Here is a 23,324-nt window from a genome sequence, read left to right on the forward strand (position 1 = left end):
TGTGATGCAAGTGCATGGGCCTATACAGGTCAAAACACTTTGTGAGGATACTGTGCTTCACATTGGTCTGCTACCCATTAGTTTTATTCTGTCATTCTGATGTTGCTTGCTATGCTTTTATTGGATCTTTCTTCAGATTAGTCTTTAAAAGCTATATGAGTGTTTGTGGAAGGCACATATAAAAATATCTCTAAAATTAGTTTTGTTTTAGAATTTCTGGGTGTTTAGAATATATTCTGCAATGTTAACCGTAAGGTTTTCCAACTTCGCAAGGCTTTACTAATATAATGCACTCCTGATGCTGGGCAGAAAGCTTTATTATCTTTTATTTGGGAAGGGAGGTGAGGCAGGGTAATGGGAGTGTGTCATAAAAAACTGTTTCAGACTACCAATGAGAAACATATCTTACAAAACTAAAAAGTTCAAGAGTAAGTTACTGTTTTCTGTTTCTTGTCAGGTGCTAGTAATGTAAAGCCACTGGATGGTGTGAAAATTCTTGATTTAACAAGGTTTGTGTTTTGTCTGTTTGGGACAGTCTGTCTAGATGCAAATACTCTGATAGGAAAAAATAAGAAAATGATATATATTTTTTTTAATATAACAGGGTGCTTGCAGGGCCCTTTGCCACAATGAATTTAGGAGATCTAGGAGCTGAAGTTATCAAAGTGGAAAGGCCAGGTAAGGTTTTTATTTGTCTATTTTTTGTAAGAATGTGGGGTAGTTTAACAAATAGTTGTTTATGTATTTTAAGTCATACATGACTGTGAATGCAAGATTGAAAACTTTTAGAAATATTTAGAAAGACAAAAGCAGCTCTATCACTCCCCTCTTCAACTGGAGAGGAGAGAGAAAAGATAAAGGCTTGTGGGTTGAGGTGGGGTCAGAGAGAGATCACTCACCAGTTACTGTCACAGGCAAAACAGACTTGACTTGGGGAAATTAGTTAAATTTATTACCAGTCAAATCAGAGTAGGGTAATGAGAAATAATCCCCAAATCTTGAAATACCTTTCCCCCACCCTTCCCTTCTTCCTGGACTCAACTTCATTCCTGATTTTCTTTACCTCCTCCCCGAGTGGTGCAGGGGGATGGGAGCTGTGATCAGTTCATCACACGTTGTCTCTGCTGCTCCTTCCTCCTCAGGGGAGGATTCCTCACTCTCTTCCCCTGTTCCAGCGTGGGGTCCCTCCCATGGGAGACAGTTCTCCATGAACTTCTCCAATGTGAGTCCTTCCCAGAGGCTGCAGTTCTTCTCAAACTGCTCCAGTGTGGGTTCCTTCCATGGGGTGCAGTCCTTCAGGAACAGCCTGCTCCAGCGTTGGTCCCCCACAGGGTCACAAGTCCTGCCAGCAAACCTGCTCTAGCATGGACTCTTCTCTCCACAGTTCTACAGGTCCTTCTAGGAGCCTGCTCCAGTGTGGGCTCTCCGCAGCGTCACACCCTCCTTTGGGCATCCTCTTGTTATGGTATGGGGTCCTCTCTGGGCTGCAGGTGGAGATCTGCTCCACTGTGGACCTCCATGGGCTGCAACGGGACAGCTGGCCTCACCACGGGCTGCAGGGGAACCTCTGCTCTGATGCCTGGAGTGCCTCGTCCCCCTTGTTCTTCACTGGCCTCGGTGTCTGCAGATTTGTTTCTCTTGCATATTCTTATTCCTCTCTTCTGACTGCTGCTGTTGTTATGCATTTTTTCCCCCCTTCTTAACTATGTTATCCAAGAGGTGCTACCACCATCACTGATGGGCTCAGCCTTGGCCAGCGGTGGGTCTGTCTTGGAGCCATCTGGCATTTGTTTTATCATGCATGGGGGAAGCTTCTAGCAGCTTCTCACAGAAGCCACCCCTGTAGTTCCCTTGCTACCAAAACCTTGCCATGCAAACCCAACACACAATACTATGTTTATTTGATGATGGTGCGGTTTTGCTGGCGATGTGTGTGGTATTGTTCTAAGAAATAATTTTGTAGCTGTTTGTGTATTTTTTTGAGGTAGCAGTTTTCGAGTTTGGGAACATTTTACATCCTTGTACTATTTCTGCTGTGGTAGCGAGATAGTTGTTAGTAGGCTTGCTTATACACGTATGATCTATTTGCTTTAAGTTTAACACTGTGCTCCATGTATGTGTGTTTTGATCAGAAGTAGTCTCTATTTAGAGAAGAAAATAGTGCGAGAAGGTTGAAGTTGTAAGGTCAGGTAACTTCTTCAGATATTAATGTACAAGACAGTTCTGAGTCATCACTTATTAAATTGCCTTATTCCATCACTCAAAACTAAATTGATTTTGTTTGAATTGTTTGGACTTTGCTCAGGTTTTAAATTAGGCTTGTGGATGCTTAGGTGTATGGTGGTTTTTGTAATGTGGTCAGAAGGTTATGTAAGAATTATGAAAAAAGTGTTTTGCCCATTTGGGAATTCAGAATCTTCAGTTTGCTCCCCTCTGAGCCAAAATGTCTTAAATAATTTTAGATAGGAATACATATTACTACTCAGGATTAGAATAATGATGATAAAATGACAGTCAATTTAATTTTGGAAACAAACTCTACCTTCTATTTTCATTTTTATTATTACAAGGAAGAAAGGTAATATGAGCATTTAAAATACATATGTAGTTTGTTAGCACTGCTTTTGTGTAATATAGTATACTGATCAAGTGGGGATGGCAAGCATTTCGACTGGTTGAGTATAAGGTGACTTGGCATACTATATCAACTTTCTTTCAAGAGTAATTTTAATATTCCAGTACAGTTTCAGGTTGTTGATTAAAAATTACCTTGTCAGAGAAATCTTTCTTTGGAATTGTGCAAAGTGAACAAAAGTTATTTTCTGCATGAGGTACCTGTGTCTTTTAAGTCCAGGATTTGATATTCCTGTAGAGGTGGAGATGTGAGTTCATTGGAGAAGGGAGATTGCTGAATTTCCATGAAAATTTTCATGCTAGGGCTGAAAGTGTCTGAGGTTAACAAGCTTTCAGTGTGTGTGTTTTCAGATGTAGAAACTTGCGTAGCTCCCTCCGAGTCTGATTGGACTCTGGGTAATTAGCTTCATAAATATGATTTATTTTATTTTTGTTTTTTTTAGCTTAACACAATGGTTTTCATTTTCCACTCAGCATGTGCGCTTCTTATACAAATAGTTTTGGAGGACTGGGTGATGATAAAAACTGTTTCATTCTTATGGAAAAAAACTACACTTCTTAGTTCTTAAGACCATGCAAGAAGAATAACAAATTGCATGGCATTCTTTTTTTTTTTTTAGAAATATTGCGTACATTTGGCTTTCAATTTTATGCATTTGAGGCATGTAATTATGCCAGAGCAGCTGCACATTATGTCATATTTTTTTCCTTCTTTAAGTTTCCATGTTTTAAGTTCCTCTCTTTTAGCATTATTAGTTTTGAAAAGAGCTGGTGAAGATAATTGCACACTTGAGTTACTAAAACGTGTTAAATTCCCTATATTTTATTTTAAATAGGAAATGTGGAATATTTGAAAATTTAACAAGACCTAGAATGTCTAACAAAAGTCATGTTACATCAACCTATGGGTCATCCTTAATAACTCACCATTGTTTTCACTTTTGTGACAGAGCAGAAGCTGCATCAATTTTGTACTATCAGATGAGTGACAGTGATATTATTCCAGGTTAGCAGGAGTGGAGCAGTGTTGGTGATGAAGTACGCATTACAGCTCTTAGTTTTGTTTTTTTGATTGAAGGAGAAGGGCAGCCTGGGAATTCTGAATTTCGAACACTTTAGAATGTGAGTAATCAGATGTTTCTGTAGGAGCATGCCTACTTTCACAAGAGTATTAATCCATAAAGGACGGTAACCACGCTAGCGTCCTACATGGAAAGTATTGCTGAAAAGTGTTGTTTGCATGGCTTGGTCTTACCATACAGAAGAGAGATTTTTTTTTTTTTTTTTTCCCCCCCTTCAAGCTTCCTGCTTGAACCAAAATGGTTCTCTGATGTAGTAAATATTACAAATGTTGATGAGTAATTTATATGCCTGTAGAAATTCTACCACAGTCTAGATTTTGTGGCTGTAGATTTTGTGTTACCATAGTGTATAGCATAATTATGACAGTGGCTATATAGTGAAAGACCAAAGGTCCTTTAGCTTGCTTCTGTATCTGTGCTAGTATCAAAGTCTTCCGTGTTGCCTCACTAAGGAAAATTTTCACTCACGTGAAGTTAACAAGTAGATAAAGTCTAGATATTGAAATAGCAAGCACTCAGGATGGTGATTATATCTGAATTTGAATTTAGCTTTAATTCTAATTAAAACAGATTGGCAGTCCTGGTGACATTTAAGCAAGATTTAAAATTGGAAATTAAGCATAAATGATACAGTGACATCAGTGTCTGCAGCAGCTTTATTGCCATCTTGCCTTTCTGTAAGGCAAGAGCATTTCTGGAAGGGCTGGAGGTGGGGGATTGCACCAGCTATAGCATGTGCTTCTTTTTGTTGGTGTTCTGCAGCATGCAGCTTAACAAGTTGTTGCTGATCAGTGGTATCTTGCTGTTGTGTCCAGTGTGTTTCAGGAATGGCTTATTGACCATAGGCACTGTGTAACTCAGTGCAGGGCAAGAGCTTTTACTAAATTCTTCCAGATTGCCTAAACGAATGGTATTGTAGCTCTGATTTAAGTTAAAAAACCCCCAACCAATGAAACAAACTGTACCACCCAAAAAAACCCCCTAAAAACCAGAACAAAACACAGAAAACCACAACCTACCAAACAAAACCCCAAAACATATATACTTAAACTAATTTTTGTCCTGCCTGCTTGATGAAGCTTACATGATTTAAATATGATGTTGTAGGAAAACTTTTTATTCTTTTTATTTGTTGACAGTGTGATATTGGACAACTATGAAAATGTGATGGTATTTCTTTCAGGAGCTGGTGATGATACAAGAGCCTGGGGCCCACCTTTTGCTGCAACAGAAAGTGTTTATTTTCTCAGTGTCAATAGAAATAAAAAGGTAAATGGGTTATGGTATTGAACATTAGACCATGTTTTCTATGTTTACAACTGGAGACATAACACTTCTGTTTTGTTTGATTCTTAACATATATAATGGAGCAATAGTTCCATTGGCCTAAAGGCATGATGAATACATTTCAGGAGAACCAAAAAGGATACAAACCTCTGATATGGTGCTGTGGTCAGCTGAGGTAAACTCAAAAAATCAAGAGTGGTCCTGGAAGTCCTCAGTCGCTGGTGCAAATTGACTGAAAATGAGCCCTGTTGAAAGTAAGGGTTATTTTATTTGAAGGATCACTTTTTTTTCAGGTGCATCAGCTCACCAGACCTGCACCAGCTGCCATCTAGAGCTGGAGGAGGGCAGACATCATTCCAGTCAGGTTGGCTAAAGGCAGCTTGTGATTAAGATGAAGTTTCATGATGTGCCTGAGCTGTTTAATGGCTTGTTGCCATTGAAACAAATGTTTCTGGTGTCCCCATGTGTACCTGCAGTAGTAGGTGCTGTGCAAACATACAGTGAGCAGGTTGCAATGCAGCTCCCAGGTGCAAATCTGTCAGACTTGATTTGATGCTTGTCTGATCCACTGGTGAGACAGTTCAGCTTGCTTTCCCGACAGATTTTTTTCTTTTTTTTTTTTTTCCTTCTTCTTGCAGGTGGAGGTGGTGTGTGTTTATTAAAATTTACTTATTTGATTTAGCTGTATTGTGAAACTTGACTGTTGGTTGTGTTTAGAAGAGGCTGATAATTGCCAGAAGGCCTTTCACATAAATTACTGTTGTATTTGTTTTTTTTATCCCCAGAGTATAGCTATCAACATGAAGGATTCAAAAGGAGCAAAGCTAATCAGAGAGGTAGGTTTTGATAGCATGCAGACTGTACGTATTTTGTATTGTTTTGATCCTAAGTAATAAAGAATAAACTCTGCATTTCAAGTATTTGATATCTGATAACTAAAAATATGCATATGTGCAGTAAATTTGTTAAATTACAGTATATAGCCTCTGTACTCTGTGCTTCTGGACTCGATGTTCAGTGTAATTTCTAATGATTTTAGATATAAAATTTACATGAAAATGTCATCAGAAGCTTCAGATGAGATGTTGTGAGGAAAAGGTCTAAGAGCGTAGTGCTCTCCTTTTACTATTGCTGTAGTTGATCTCGCTGTACCTCATTAGAAAGATTCCAGCTGGACAGATCTGCTGAAGTCATTGAGCATTTTACAAAGAGGAAATACTGGGCTCCAGTATTTGTGGGTTTTTGAATGTTACAGTGTATTCATGACTTCAGTTGCTGTACATCTTTCTGAGAAAACACTGTTCTGTAGGTCAAACTTATTATTGTTTCTTTTTTTTTTTTTTTCAGTATTTGAGTTCAGAATATAATGGTCCTTTAAGGGTGATCCATTTTTCTATTGAAAAATTAATAAAAGCATCATATTTCACATTCTGTGAAACTTGTGCTTTGTCATCCCTTTTTATTTATTGAGAAATGTAAGACCTGCTAATTGCTATTACTCTGTTTTTAGCCTAACATGTCTAATAGGGTGGGCTGGCTTCTGTTACTGTTTGTTTCAATTTCAGTTCCAATCACTTTTTCACAGTAAGACTGTATGTGTCCTGCAATAAGTGGAATTTGTCTGGTAGTATTTTTTGTTTGGAATATCGTATGAAATGGAAATAGATTAAGTTGTCTGATACTTCTGACCTTTTTTTCTTCCCTGTCAGCTCTGAGAAAAGACACTTCATATGGAAATCTTTGGCATTCACAAGCCAAGGATTCTGCAGTGCCTTTTCTCTTTGCAGAACAGAACCATTTATTGTTGACTTGTTATGAAGCCATATGTTTATCTTCTAAAGGTTTTGGAAACAGACACTGCCATTTGGAATAATTTTGCGTGCTATAACACAGATGTGTTTTTGGATAAACTAGTCATATTCTAAATAAATGCTATAAAAATTGTTCCTCTCGTATAAGAAGACTAGCTTGTTATTTGACCTTTAAAAATGGCGAAAGAAAAACTACTCTACACAAAACATCCACTGACTCTGTGTGTGGGCTGGGCCTCTTCGAAGAGTGAAAGGCAGCTGGCTCTGTGAGTCAGGATGAGCTGGAGAAAAGGTGGCTTCATAGTAAGCTTCTTACGTGACTGTCACTATTTGTGGTTAGGAAGTTCCCCTTTTCTCATCTTGTCATTTGTGCAGGAAGATTACTGCTTGTTTCTGGTTTTAAATGTATAACTTTCTGCCTGCAATACGGAAAAACCTTTTTATGGTCTGTGGAATGGGATGGTTGGTGACTTAAGAATTTGCAATATAGCCTTTGTGCTTGAGGTTCAGGTGCCTGGTTGAGTTCAAATCCCACATAATTTTTGAATCAAAACAGGAACTTTCTTCTCCCCTATTTGTCATACAAGAGCAGCATCCTCTCTGTCATCTCAGTGCTGTTGTTCCCACCCTTTTTCTACTAGTAAGATCTCTCATATCACATATCACTCTAATGTAGAGCTATCATGATGCTGAAGATAGGATAGCTGGCAGTAAGAGTGTACTTAAGAGCTCCAGATGAATGGTTCCTGCCAGCAGCAATATTAATTTTTCCCTTAACTTGGTGTCACTGAAATAATCAAGCATGTATGATAATTACTTCCTAAGATGTGATATAATAGAATTTCCAATGGGAGAACTAACTCTGTTAAATATTTACCACACTAGCTGTGGAAGTGATCTCCTGTGGCAAATTTCTTTCCCTTGTGAAGATAAATCTAAGAAACTTAACTAATGGAAAAGCTAGAAAGCAACTGCAGGCTTTGCAGAACTGATCTAAAAATAAGGACAGTCTTGTTGCTAATATTTTTCTGTAGTTTCTATCCTTTATTAAAGTTGCTTTCATAACCACTACAGCTTTCTGTTCCTTAAATCAATAGCATCTCTGTCTGTGGTACAGCAGTATTGTAGACTGACATGATGAGGTGTTATTGAAATGTGACTGTACTTGTAGAGTTGTTCATCATTCTGCTTGATTTAGAGTGATAGTTTTTGGAAGTATTTGATGCAGAGGTCTTGGTGTTCCATTATTGCATCTCAAATGGAACTAGAATATAACTTCTTTTGTTTCAAGTTTTGTCAAAAAGAATATGTAAAGGAAAGTTATCTATAACAGGCTTTTTGATGTCAATTGTCTCCTGGTAACATCAGGACAGATGTGCATAGAACTAAGCATTGTTCAGCAAGTATTTGTTACTATGAATGTTACTATGAAAAGTAGTGTTCATGTCTGTAGAGTAATTGATGGCAAGAAGAAATTTAAGTTTGTGACACTGGTTACTCATACATGAATATGAATTGTGTCCCGAGCCTAAGCCCTACAAAGAAAAGTCATAACTTTTATAATTTTTTATTATTATTAAGAAATGTAGTATGGTTAGAATAAATTTTGTTTCGTCCTCTCATAAATTCCATATAGGTAGAAGAGGGCAAATCTCAGAATCTAGAATCTCATTAAAAACAAAGGAGAGAGTCTTCAGGTATATGTATGACAAAATTACAGCCTTCATGGTTCAGTCAGTAGTATCAAATGGACTGAATAAGTCTGTTAATCAGGGGTCTTGGCTGCTTGTCTTTGTTTGGCAGAGCAGTACAAAATACATGTCCAAGGGTCTGTAATTCTTTCAGAATTACAGCATTACACGATTCCCACAAAAGTATTCTTTTGACTTATTTTTTTATGTTTCTTTGTCACGTGTAGCCCTGTCTTCCTTCTACATGCTTTTGCCTCCCCATTAGCTGCTTTCCGGATATTTGTATGTCTTCCTGAATGAAAATCATCTTTTTCTCTTCAGTGATGGTGTGTGCACCAGTCCCATGCTCTAACATTGTTTGTTTTGTTGTAATCTGGCTCAGCATCTCTTTAGAACATTATTCAGCAGTTATTATCCGTAGCTTCTCTTAACAACCTTGAGGATACCTTTCTCCTGAGTATTTAGCCTTAATTAGTTAACTTGAAGAACTTGGGACAATTCAGTTGTCTAGGAGCTGATGACACCCCTTCCATTACATTTAACTGATAGGTTAACATGTCTTATGCATGCTCTCTCATTTGATAAACTATTCACACATACACATATATATACACACCCCCATATAAGTGTGCATATTTATGTATATATGTTTATATATATGTGTATACACGCTCTCCTCTGTGGAGTTGTTATGAAAAAAACAACCCCCCCCATAAAAACCTCAAACAAAACTTCCAAAAAGTACAAATAGTTTGCTTTATAAAGATAGTAGCATCATTATTTGTTATTTTTATTCAACGTAATGACTTCCTTGGCATGCATGATGCCTTTTTTCTTTCTTGAGGCATAGAGGTAGAGCATATCAGTGTCCTATCTGAAATACATACTACTCCAACTCAGGTCTGCTCTATTACTCTGTTAGTAGAGGTTAAAGTACAAGTGACATGTTCAGAGGACTTGCAGGACACAAAGTGTGTAATTTCAGTTGACAGTGGACTTAAAACCCCATTGAGACTGAAAATCCATTGAGTTTTAAGAAGATACAAATTGTTTGGATCAGAATCTGAATCCATTTGTCCACAATGGCGGAACCCTTGGTATCTTTGCTTGATTCAGTGACCATCAAAAAAAGTACTATACACAGGCTGCTGCCTGTATGCATTAAAGATTATTTCCAAATGTCATGAAAGCCTTAGCGGTATAGCTGACCTCGTACTTGTAGGATGACTTGAAAATTCATGTTCATTTCTCTCTGAGAACATACACACTGCCAAACTGGGCCCAAGTTATTGCATCCTCACTTAGCACTGTTGTCATGTCATGTATGTTGCCAAGTCCAGAAGTATAGAGCTTTTTATGTTATGGTACTGTATGTCATGCTTTTGAGATAGTTCTTCTGTATGAGTTGGACAACAGCTCTCAAACCATTTTAGCCCATACAATCACTGTAAATTGGATAGGTTTTAAAACCCCAGTGAGAGCAATATGCAAGTTGTAACTGAGTTTGTCTTTTGAATTAAGCAAGCTAAGGCTTTAGTATTATAATTTTGAGAAGTATTGTATGAAATGTGAAGTATTTAAAAAGAAAGTAACCCCTTTATTTTTCATAAAGACATACTACTAAAGAACGAATTGCTTGCCCCTATTGTGTTCCCCTTTACCTTACTTTGGTGGCTTGATCTGCTGTCCTGCACAGATGACTGGAACAGCTGTAGATCTGTCTGAGCTACTTCTGTTTTCACTAGCAAATGCTTTAGCTCTGTGTAAACCTGGATCTTCTTGAGAAACTTCTTGTGACAAATGCATATTTTTTCATAAATTCCATGAAATTATGTTCTGTTCACTTCAATGGAATAAGGGATTAACAAACCAGGCAGCTGTCTGCATTGAAACCCAGCAATGCTTATTAAGAATCTGGAGACTATTTCTCCGTTGATAGTCCTACAGGTTCTTGACATATCCACTTTAGAAATACTTAATAACATATTTTAAAATGCACCTTCACCATATGTGAACTTAGTTTCTATAAATGTTATGAATGTCTCTTCTGTGTATCCAATTAAAGCACTCAAATTGTGTGCTGCCTTGTCTGAATAAGAATCAGTTTCTGTCTTTCCCGTTAAATATTCGCTGGCTTGGCAGCTTTTTTGGCCTTAGATTCAGCTGAACAGCCTACATGCTACAACAAAAATGCTTCTGATTGCTGTTGTCATAGCACTAGGGTATAGAAACTGGTCTTATATACTGCATATGTTAATCGGACAGCTACATGTCAGAGAATGTGACTCTGAGCTGCAAATAACATCAAGAAACTAAATATTTTATGTTATGCTTAAAAGTGAGTGCACAAACATGTGTACCTGTCAGGGAATAGTTTATTAAATTCCAGGGGGAGGAAGAGAAAAAACAAACTCTAAGCAAAAAAACTCCACAACTCCCCCAAAGCATACATCTTTCTTTAACATGTAGTTCTCGCTTCAGGAATCCTTAATTAGTATTAGTCTTATTGACACATGTAAATGTGTATCTATTTATAACTTTTATAAGAAAAAAGATGTCATTTAAAGCCCGTCATGGTTTTATGTTAATCCTTCAGTAGATTTTTGGACTAGTTCATTCATTTAGATGTGATGGAGAAAGTTACATTGTGCAGCTTGACAACTCTGTTCTAGTTGAGGTGACTTTAAGTTTTTCATTTCAACCCAGTAACATTTTTGGGCTCCTTATTCTGCTTCTGCACACAGGAAGTGAGATATGTGGCCTCTGTTACAGGAATTATAATCAAGTATTTTAAAATGAAAAACAATTTATAAAAATATTTCGAAGGAGAGAAAGTGTGAAGAGTATGCATTCTTTTTCCTCCTTTTTCTCAGTCTAAGTGCAGGTGTAAAGGTGGTGATTGTTTTGTAAACTATCTTCAAGTATTGGGAAATTGATGTGATACTGATAAAATAATTATAGTTTTGTCTAATCACTTTAGGATTTTGACAGTTGTCTTTCTAGATATGCAGCATCTCGACTATGTAGTTTGCAGAGATGCACAGTCTAACAGGCCAAAAAATATCTCTCTAAGTTTGTAAGTTTTCTTTTGTCACAAAGACTAAAGACATTTTGATTTGTGAGATTTTAAAATTATGGTACATGAAGAATTTATTGAACTTTTGGAAGGTCATTTAACAAATCTTGCTCATCCTTTCCCTTTCTAAAGCTTGCAGCAGTGTCTGATGTTTTTGTGGAAAACTACGTCCCTGGGAAACTGGCTGAAATGGGTCTGGGTTATCAAGACATTAAAAAGATTGCTCCTCACCTAGTGTACTGTTCGATAACAGGTATTTTAATTTTGATTACTTGTATTCATTATTTCCTTTATTCTAGTCAACTTGTTATAAAAGTCATGTGGTTATATAGAAGTATATTATTATGTCAGTTAAGATAAATCAAAAGAATGAGTTTGACTGTTCAATTCAAAAAAAGTTATAGAAAAATTAAGAGGCAGCAACTATGTCAACGTCTCATAAGCTGTTCAACAGTGGCGTTACCATGCCAGCCTGGCATGCTCCTGTTGACTTCAGAGGAACAAGGACTGGCTGAACTCCTTGTGTTTTGCTTTGAACTGGTCAATAGCTCAGTTGTTGTGGGTTTTTGTTGTTGTTGTTGTGTTTTTTTTTTTCCTCTGACAGTTTTACTGCTGCAGTTTACATATTGCAGATTTACGATGTGGTAATCTCAGTGTTCTTCTCTGCCCTGAAACATCTTTCTCTTCAGCATTATGCAGTTATATGTTCATCAAGCACCCATAAAACAACTTGAGATCTTAAATTATGGTTAAGTCTTGGGCATCTAACAGGTGACAAGGAACATCTCTTTAAAGACAATGCATCTTCTAGGAATAAAGACACAAAATCTCTAGTAACCTTAAAAAAAGAAAAAAAAGACAGATGAGAAATCAATTAAGTCAAGGTATAGGAGGCAGCAAAGCCTCAATCTAAGCATGTTAAAAGAAACAACCAGACTAGGACCAAATGTACATCTGTCACAGAGAGTACATCATGGTGATACTTAGGCAGAAAGAGTGTTTTGTTTTGTACAATCAGGCAGAAAACTGATTTAAGAAGAAAGAAATCAATCAGGAATTCTAAAAGCTGTGTGGCCTGATTCTAGGTATTACAATTCAAAACTGTTTTGTGCTGTTGTTGGCTCTACTACATTCAAATATACTTTTTTTTTGTGAGTGGGGAGAAGAAGAGACTAGAAGAGGTTTGATGTAGTAATGTTTAGCTTTAAAAAAATATGAAATCAGTGAAAAAGAGATCAAGTTGTTAGGTTAAAATACTTGCTGATAAAAATTGCGCAGATTAAAACATGAATGCCTGTGGAAAGAGACCAAGAGAATGTTTTATTTGTTTTTCCATCATAAAGAAGGCTAGATGAAGAGCAAAGGAGGTTGGTAAAAGCATTAAAACATTTTTATGGCAGTAAGTTATGTACACTACTATTTATTATGGGACATGTTAAGGAGATTCCACACTTGGGCCATTTTCTGCAAAGTATCAATTTGATAAACTTAATTAATCTGAATATCCAAAATACAAGGCTTTTAGAACAAATTGGTAAATGAGTATTTATAAATCACCTGTAGCAGTATATCCAAGCAAGGTGAACTTTTGGTCTGATCCTGTGTTCTTATCAAGATGTCATAACTTTGCTAGTGAAAATACACACACACAAACACACACAAGTAACCGAACATGTCAAACTGTTCATGTACACATAGGAATTCATTCGCTTTCCTTTTCTGAAGCAAACAGTGGACCTAATTGGCAATCCATTGCTTTTGCAAGGCACCTCTCACCTGTGTTGCTTGCTGTTCGTGGTGTTGAAGTGCTTTTCTTTTTCTTCTGGGTTCTTTAATGTGGAGGCCTATTAAATAAAAATACTGAGACTCTGAGCACAGAAATTTGTCTGTAAGCAGTTTATTGGGTGTTTTAATGCATTGCAATGTTTGACCCGAAAAGCAGGTTTATGTAAGTGGAGGCATCTGAGTTGGATGGCTGGTTTTTGTGAGAGATTGGTGCAGAAAGCAAGTAACTGCATTCTGAAAGGCTGTCAAGGAGTGCTCAGTTCCCCTGACTAGAAACTGGAGCTATGCTTGTGACAACCTAAGGGGATAAGGATTGGTATTGAAGTGGAATGAACTGGGACATGCTGATTCTAGTAGTTCCTGAGAGCTCAGATGTCATATTTCAGATACAAAGAGACTGAGAGCACAATCTAAGGTTTTTTGGTGATGCCATAGAAAGTTATGTGTATATAAAGTGCGAGCTAGGGTTATGGAAAATATGAGTTAAAGAAGATCCAAAGAGAAGTATTGTTTGTCAGATGTAAGAGATGTGCTGGCCTGGAATGTTGAATTAAATGGACTAGTTGTCTTCCCAAATGTTGAAAATTGTTGAGACAAATTATCTTGGTTACAGCAACCCCTTTTACATCTAAACAGTGGATTCCATCCATCATTTGGCATCTCACAGGCTGTACAAGATATAGTAGAAATTTGTTAGTTCTCAAGCCCTTTCTGGTTTGTGAGTCCTATGAAGGATAATGGATACATAATATAACATGAGTTATGCCATGAGGTCTTTGAACAGAGAATCAGAATGGTTTAAGCTGTTTAACTCAGCCAGTTTTGAATATTTTTTAAGGGTGTATTTTAGGTATCATAATGGTTGTTAACAGACAAAATTATGTTGGTCATTGTTAACGACTATCATGAACTGTATTACATTTTAGATGTGAAAATATGTAGAGACAGACATTTTGGCATAACATTTGATAATAAATAAGTAACCAAGAAATAAACATGTCCAGTATGTCAGAATCAGAGTGTTTTTCCAACTTTCATTTTTGTTTTTCTTGTTTTTTTTTCTTGATAATCACTATACATACTGAAGACATTATAGCTGATAAATTTAATAAATTACAAGTAATTACTGGACACTACTTCCTTTACCCATTTAGTTAACTCATTAATGCGACTGGATATCATCTGGAGTGCTTTGGTTACTTATTTTGGAACCATATTACCTTTCAAGTTTAAACTTCATAGGTATGGAATGCAATCAATAAACAAGCTGAAGGAATCAGTTTCACCCTACAGCATAACTTGTATAGCAGCTGTGATCAAGATGTCTTTAAGTTTCTTTCTTTTTGTCTCATTCGCATATTGAATGCAAGTATAAATAAATCAAACTGGATATTAAAACTTTTTTAATTTTAGAGACCATCCAAAAAGATGTCATTTTCTGTCTCTAGAGTGTACTCTGTCCTTCCTTTGTACTAGTCCAGCGAGAGTGTGCTCAGAGAGTTGTCATTCTTGTCATGGTTGTTACACTTTGGAGGAGTGGTGCTTTCACTTTTTGAACACTGCTATTTGTGACAAGGTTAGTGTGAAAACAGTGGTCTTGCATTTGCCTTCAGACCTCAGAGTCGCTAATTGATAGTCAGCACTGGCTGATAGTCTCTTCTTCTTAAGGGCTCACCTACAACATTTTTATCCTGGTCACTGGCTGGTTCAGCACTTGCTGCCTGCATTTTGTTTGGTTATTGTTATAGCAGCCATTACCTGGCTGCAGATGAGGTTATTTGCCAGATCCTCGAAGTGGTTCAGAATGCTGAAGGAGTGCACTCCTTGTGATGCTGTTCTATTTCCTACTGCTTGATGTTGGGCCAGATGGGGCTGGTCTGTCTCTGGAGTATATTGCATTGGTCATGTATTGGTGAACAGTTCGTATGTGCCATCTGTAACATAACACTTGTATATATTCCATTAAACTTAACGCTCCTTCTGGATGGTAGGTAAAATACAGAGATGTCATCAGCTAACTCTGTATTTATTATTAATTCCTTTGATCTCCTTGCTTTAAGTTGCGGTATCACCATGAAATCTAGTCTAATCAATCCCAGTTCTAGTACTGTATGGTTCCTCCTAGCCTCCCTTTCTCCTCACTTCTGGTGGCCTACAGACTAGTATTTCAGTTCTTCTCAGCCTCCCACCTATGTGATGCCTTCATGCCATCTTGCCGGTCTTTTTGTCAGATCTATTGCCCTTCCTCCTTGGTCTGTACCCTCCCCCTGCCCTTTCCTAACCATGATTGCCCAGCTCAGCCAGTTGACTCTTCTCCCCTCCAGTTCAGTTTCTCACCAAACATCAGTTTCCTTTACTAACCTTTGGCTCCAGGCTCACATCTTCCTACCAGCTTCATTTATTGGCTAACTGTGTTCTCCAGTCCTTCAGAACTTTGACTCTAACCTGTATTTTTCCATTTATCATTTTCTACATTGCAGTGTTAGTAGGAATTGAGCAGAGGGGATACCCTCTTCCTGTGCTTGGTTTTTGTGTGCTATCCTTATGCACCATAAGTGTGAGCAGTAAATAGAAATAAAAACTGGGCTGGAGTATGCTCAGTTGGTCTGTGGGGACAGCGTACATAGTTTGTCAGAACAAACTGCCAGGATGTGTGATAGGATGGTGCATGCTCTTCCTGGACTGAGATTTTTAGCTTTGAAGCACCAACAAATATTTCCCAGCCCCCATGATACCTTAAAGCTGGATTTGAGGATTTTCTAGTGGAAATAAAAAATAACAGCATGACAACCATGTCAAAAAAGTCTCCCATTCTTTCAAGTCTTCACTCTAAAGAACAGAAATAATTGGGGTTTTAAGCAAACAGCTCTAAGTTGTTTTTCCTAATGTAGCAAAACAAACCTGCTTCCCTCCCCAGCGGAAACATTCTGTGAGAAATTCTGAAAACATTCAAAATTCTGGTTCTTATACAGCTTAAGGATCAAGATTGGACTCTATTACATAAAATGCTTTTTGTTAGTGGAACACATATGAAGGTGAGTGGTTAAACTAAATAGGCATGTGCTGTAGCAGGATGTAAAATCTGGAACGTGTGTTCCTTAGAAGTCAGAAGATATGCTACGTTATAACTTATCCAGAATTGAGCAATTTTTCTTAAATACAGGAATAATGTTTGTATGGAATTGCCTCTTTCTAAAGTTTGTACTGTTGCAATTTGTTGCTGGTAGTAAAATAAAATACAGTGTAATTTTTCATAATTTGCAGGGTTATATGTACATGAAGAGTTTAGACATAGGTAAGCCAGATGCAGTCTCCTTTATGGCATTTTGAAAGTTGTGGTTATCAAAATGAGTTTCTTATCCAGACAGCTCTGATTGAAAGTATCCAGCCCCGCAATGGCTGTTGCAGGGTTGCCAGGATTTCCAGGACATTTCCCAACATTCCTGCTGCTTTGAGTGCTCTTGAACTCCAAATTGCTTGTTCTGACTACAGTGGCTTTGCTGAAGAGAGAAATCTTAGAACTAGTTTAGGTATGTTATATTTTAACAGTTCTGTGGTTGAGATTGGTTTAAGTTTTTGAAAATTGGCATGTTAAAGTAATTCATTTACAGGTCACAAGGAAGTGAGCACTGGTTGCTATCAGTAGGGTCTGTGATTTGCTTCAACTAAGAAAGTCACAGTTTATTTCTGAACAGGAGGGGGCACTGTTTAAAAGGACAACATTCTTTTTAAATTAAAGGACTTTGTTATTTTCCCCCTTTTCTTAAAGACTCTGAAGGCAATATATTTTAAAATAATTTTGTAGTTTGTTTTTGAATAATGAAAGCTACTCCTTTCAGGTTCTCTGCCCCGTCCCCTTTCTCTGCTATTTTGAGTGAATTGTGCTTACTCTTCTGTACAGGTTTTGCTGAAGACAGTGTTCCTCTTTTTTTTTCCTCCCCCTTTTTTTTTTTTTGTCTCCTCCTTTTCTAGGAAGTCCTACTTTGTATTATATGCAGGTTGCTCTGTGTGTTGCTTGTGACATTACAAAATCTTGTTTCAATATTTTATCTTGTCATTTAATTTCTTAAAATATGGATGTGATGCTTTGTTTTCTGCCTTTTAAAGAAATTTTACTCCTGTAAAGACTTTTTGGTATATTTATGCATGAAATAAATTTAATACATAATGATAATTATAGAAAACCTTAGAAATACTCTAAAGAAATATTCCGAAAGAAACTACAAAAATGAGATTTTGGGGATTTGTACTTTTATTAACTTTGTGTTACTGTAACTGATAACATTTCTTCAGGATTTGCAGTCTCTACCTCAAAGGACTCAGTCTTAACTCTGAATTTACAAATATATTGAGTGTACTAAACTGTTTGGTGTGTTTTTGTTGTTGTTGGCAAACAGTATTGCTGTAAAAAGGCAGAAGTTAGGTGGAAAGAATGGCAAAAGTTTTATAGAAGTGTTGTGTATCACCTAAGCTTCATGTGGATCTGAATCTGGAATTGTACATCTAGCTTTTATTTGATATACATAAAGCCCTTAAGATCCATAAATAAGCACTTTTCTGAAATAATAAGTAAACATTGTGTGTGTCTTGAGTGATTCTGATGAATGTATGAGAAGGAAAATAGTTCTTCACTCATCTACATTAAAGTTGCTATTAACGCAAAAGATCTAGCATTTGATACTTCTCAGTATATTTTGTTTTGTACCGATAGTTTGTAACTGCTTCTCATGAGAAGATGTAATGTTATACTTTTGATGCGTATCCTATTTTTTCTCTAGTGTTCTCACAAGAGGAAAGAAAAGCCAACCACTTTATTATAGCCAATTATACACATTGTTTTGCTGGGCAAAGGATAGCCAAAGTGTTCTTCAAATCCTCTCATTTGTGAACTAACTGTGGTAAAACATGGAACTGACTTGGATTAGGTACAGTTTGTAGACTCTCTCTTACCAAATGATTCTGGCCTGTAAAATTATAGATAACTTGAAGTGTCTTTGTCTTCATGCCCACTCCTTCTCCTGATGACTGATGTTGTTGTGGTTTACAGATTATCATAGTCTGAATGTAATTACCTAGTTCAAATCGATAGCTCCTACTTGAAAAAAAAAATGGAGTGTATTTCATGCAAATGGTATCATTTGACAAAGTAATTTCTTGATGCTGTAAATTATTTATTGATAGCATACAAGTAGGAAACTAACTTGTAATTCAGAAGGTAGCTCAAGCAATGATTGCAGTTGTCACTAAATAATAGCAACTATGGAAATGGTCTTGATCATTAATCTGTTCAAATGTTATTAAAATTTATGACTTGAAGTTACTAGAAACAGGATTTTTTTTTTGTAATTACAAAAAGGCAAAATAACCCTAAAATTAGGCACAATGAATTGGGGGTGGGGAGTGGGGGGTAGCAAAAAAAGCCTACATCGCAAAATTCTTAGTCCAATGCCAAGGAGCCAGTGCAAGCAGGATGATGTGCAGACTGAAATGGAAATTAGGAGAATTAACTGAGAATTTAAAGAGTTATAACAGTCTTTTAAATATATAAAAAGCAGGAACAATTTGGAGAATGATGTAATTAAGGAAGCTGTAAACCTCAAAAAAGAGGACTAATGTCTTAGTACCAGTCTTTTGTAAAAGGTGTTCATAGAGAAATTTTCAACAGATGTATTGTTTTCTAGTAATAGAAGATACTGCACTGTTGGAGACAGACATAAGAGGCACCGTCAGAACAAACTGTGTTGTGCTTCCAGTAGTTCTTAATGTGGTTTAAGAACAAGGAGGCAGATCTGGAAAACTGTGAACATTATACCTCTCTTAAATAAACACAAAAATCACAGGCTCATAAGTCTTCAGGTATGAACTTAAGTGCTGACAGTGATTGAATAAAGCGTTTTGAGGGGAAAAAACTATGACGCTTTTACCTGAGCTTGATCTGACATAAATAGAGCCTTCCAGCATTGGAAAAGAAAATCAAGCCTCTCCAATCTATTAGTTTTTGCATTATGCAGTTGGAAGATGTATGGATTAAAGACTCGATTTGTCATTTTTTGGTAGCTTTGAAGTTGTTTGTGAGTGGGCAGTTAAAAGTAATTAGTAATCAGGCTCTAGAGATAAGGTAGTCTGAGAGCAGTTTTTGAGGAGTCAAGTAGCAGACTCTGGATTTGTGGAGACACAAATAATTATTGAGACAATATAATTACCTGTGCATAACAAAGTAATAAACTTTGTGCTCTATGTTTTGACTGTAGTAGAGTTTTTGACATTTCTGAGTAATGATTTCGTGGGCAAACTAGAAACTTCCTTAACATTAGACAAATGCGATGTACAAGAAATAATAAAAAAAAATGGTTCAAGAGCAATCAGATACTCCCTGATATCTTATCTCTTGTGTTATATAAACTATTCGTATTTCATGATTAACATAACAGGTAGTAACTCAGAACTGATGTTGCTGGATAGTTTTTTGCTCAAAATAGGTGATGGAATGGAATGTGGATGAGCCCAAAATCCTCATGTGATCATGAGCTACATGGTGTTTGTTGTGGCTTTTAATATTGAAGGACAGGAGGAATCTGGAGCTGATTTACAGGTAGAGAACTTCATTCTTTTTTTTTTTTTTTTTTTTTTATTTTTTTTTTTTTTTTTTTTTTTTTTTTACAGCCTTATGCTCTCCTTTAAAATGTTTTCTGAGGGTGTTGCTAACTCTCAGAAGAGTCATGGAGGGCTGCACGCAGCAACTCTGCTCTGTTTTCCTTCCTGCATCCAGGGATTTAAGGAATTCTCAACAGTCCCTGTGTCAGCGCTGCCCCATGGGCATTCGTGATGGAGTCCTGGGGTAAAAGCTGCACTTTAATTGCCTGAGAGCTTGAAGCAGTTCTGAAGTTCCACAAAGCTGAAAGGGAGTGCAAGTGTATTATACAGCAGGATTACGATTAAATGTGATGACCAAATTGCTTTCGCGAATCAAAGAGCAAAGGTAGAATTCAAGGTTGGACCAAGTCTAATGTACAGTATTTAATCAGAAATAACTGAGTCCTTTTAATATGGTATGGGGAGCAGTGTGTTAGAGGAGGGTTCTTGGAAGACTTGGGGGTTATGGTGGGGTATGATCAAAGTTGTTCATGAGTCAATGCTGTCATATTGTTAGATGAAAGATGAAAGTATCCTACTGGGTTATATGAAGACAAATATGGCCTAAAAGACTCTCTGCCGTGCTTCAGATTGGTAAGGTCTCAGTTGGAAGAATAAATCTGCTTCTGGGTACTGTATTTCAAAAATGATGTGGAGAACTGAAGAGAGTTGAGAGAAGAACAATCTATGAGTAAGGAACATTGCGTATGAAAGATAGCTTGGAAACTTATTTTTCTTTTTTTCCTAAAAAAATGCTGCTCTGATCAGAAGGAACTACTGTGGCCATACAAGCCTCTCTTTCTAAAGCATTCTGTAAATTTTCACATAGTAGTTCTTAAATGGAGGTTCTGATGGTATGTGAAAGCATTGGCAAAAATCCTGGCTTAAGGTGTAGAAATAGCCAACATGCTACTTGGTATTCAAAGAATGAGGATGTTAAGAAAATCTGAAGAAAAATTTTGGGAGCTAGTACTTAATAAGAGTTCAGACACGGCCATTGGAAAAGTGGATTGTCTTTGGTTTTCAGAAAGTAATTGGGAATGCAAGAGCAGCATACAAAATAATAAATAATGCAGATATACTATTAGCCATTTTCTTTCTGAAGAGTGGTAAATAAAGGCTTGTTGTGAAGCTGGAAGACTGTATATTTAAAGTTAGTAGTGCATTGCAGAGAAAATTTTGCCTTATAATATTCTTTGGAGTTTGCTGCCTTATTGTGTCCCTAAGAGCAAGATGTTGGTAGAATTGAAAATTAAAGAGTAGACAATTATACACATCGGGAGAACAGGCACAATTACTAAGATATTCATGCAGAGAATTTGGAACAAGCCAGCAAATAACTACTGACTACTTATAATACCAAACTAAGTGGTGTCAGTTGTTTGTTTGTCCACCTCAGGATCAATTTGTGAAACAAACTTAATAATGAAATGTAATGATGGTCTGATTTTGAGGTTACAGTATGACCTTGTAGTTTTTAGATACCAAGAGAGCTAAATTGAAAACTTCAATGCTTTTCTGCCCTGTGCTGTTGTGCTCCTTTGTAATTCTCAATGGAAACTACACGTTTGCACTGATTAGTAGCTGAGTCCTTTTGCAGTTCAGAACTGGTTTTATGGTATATAGCAGGAGCTTTAAGAGGGTATTATGCTTCTCACATGTAATTATTCTGATGCCTAAGGTGACCATCAATATATAAGCAAATGTACTGCTTTTAAGACAATGTTAATTCTATATATGAATTTCCGCAAGAATTGGGGATAGAGATTCAATTTATAAAATTGGTGGTCTTAGTAGTACATAGTTCCACTGGTAAATTCCCTGAGAGAACAAATTCGGTCTGTTTAGATAGATTCTTACCTTTACAAAAACTGAATTTTTGAGGCCAGTCAGAATACATTCAAGGCACTTGATAGTATTGTGTAGAAAAAATGGACTTATCTCTAAACCAGCACAGTAGATTAATCCTAGAGTGTTATAACTGCATTGCTTTTGTGGCCTAACTTGTTGAATCATCATATCATGGGCTGCATAAAAAAAAGCATAGCCAGCAGGTCAAGGGAGGTGATTCTGTCCCTCTGCTCTGGTGAGACCCCACCTGGAGTCTTGTGTCCAGCTCTGGAGCCCTCAGCACAGGAAAGACAGGGAGCTATTGAAGAGGGGCCAGAGGAGGCCACCAAGATGATCAGAGGTGTGGAACAGCTCTGCTGTGAGGACAGGCTGAGAGAATTGGGGTTGTTAGCCTAGGGAAGAGAAGGTTTCAGGGAGATCTTATTGCAGATTTTCAGTACTTAAAAGGGGCCTGTAAGAAAGATGGGGACAGACTTTTTAGAAGGATGTGTTATGACAGGACAAGGGGTTATGGTTTCAAACCAGAAGAGGGCAGATTCAGGCTAGACATGAGGAAGAAATTTTTTACAATGAGGGTGGTGAAACACTGGCCCAGGTTGCCCACAGAGGTGGTAGATGCCCCATCCCTGGAGACACTCAAGGCCAGACTGGACGGGGCTCTGAGCAACCTGATCTAGTTGATGTCCCTGCTCATTGCAGGGGCGTTGGACTAGATGGCCTTTGAAGGTCTCTTCCAACTCAAACTATTCTAAGATTCTATTCTATGATCATGGTGTAGCAGTATGTGCTGTCAATGTACTTCCGGTACTTGTTTAGGACAAAAAGATAATTTGTGTAAATGTAAAACTTCAGGAAGGAGACTCTGAAAAGAGAGATCCATTGATTAAAGGCAGATGGTTCTATAGCTGAGGTTTCTAAATATTACCCCTACATATTTTAGGGACTATCACGTTTTAAGGATTTACTTCATTTTGGCAGTAAATGTTAAGATAGCATCATGCATCTGCTTCACTCTGTCTTGTAGAAAGTCACCTGTGAAGTCCTCAAACCTGCTTTTGCTTGATACGAGACACATTGCAGAACAGTGTCTGCTGCCTCACAATTGGCACTTTGTGGCCAGTATTTCTTCCCAGAGTAAAACGCTTAGTACATGGGCTATAAACTGCAACCCTAATCACGTGAAATCTAATTTTTGTAAATGTTATTTATATATAAAATAAGGCAAATATTATAATAACATTCTAACAGTTGACCACTTTATTCGGAAATAAATGATGAGGACCAGTGGGAGCTTTTAATTTCTTTTCCCAGCCCATAGTGCTAATTGCTATCCTACTGAACCACAGCAACACAAGCAGGAGATTCTCTCTGGTGCTGTACAAGGAACTTGATATTCATTTCTGCTGCTTATGAAGATCTGCTAAATCTTCCCTGATATTTGTTTTGTATCATAGGTGATCCATCTGCAAACAGG

At 37.1% G+C, this 23,324-nt stretch overlaps 1 protein-coding gene across 1 annotated transcript in view; it reads left to right on the plus strand.

The window, feature by feature from the left end:
* SUGCT (succinyl-CoA:glutarate-CoA transferase) overlaps nt 1–23,324 on the plus strand; it is a 409,784-nt gene that overhangs the window by 3,770 nt on the left and 382,690 nt on the right. The window contains exons 2-6 of the mRNA XM_065629417.1: nt 458–509; nt 605–678; nt 4,900–4,985; nt 5,789–5,839; nt 11,714–11,834. Of these exons, the coding sequence (XP_065485489.1) occupies nt 458–509; nt 605–678; nt 4,900–4,985; nt 5,789–5,839; nt 11,714–11,834 (384 nt within the window). The remainder of the gene's footprint in view (nt 1–457; nt 510–604; nt 679–4,899; nt 4,986–5,788; nt 5,840–11,713; nt 11,835–23,324) is intronic.

The sequence above is a fragment of the Caloenas nicobarica genome, chromosome 2 (assembly GCF_036013445.1).
Source record: "Caloenas nicobarica isolate bCalNic1 chromosome 2, bCalNic1.hap1, whole genome shotgun sequence".
In the NCBI taxonomy this organism is placed as follows: Eukaryota; Metazoa; Chordata; class Aves; order Columbiformes; family Columbidae; genus Caloenas; species Caloenas nicobarica.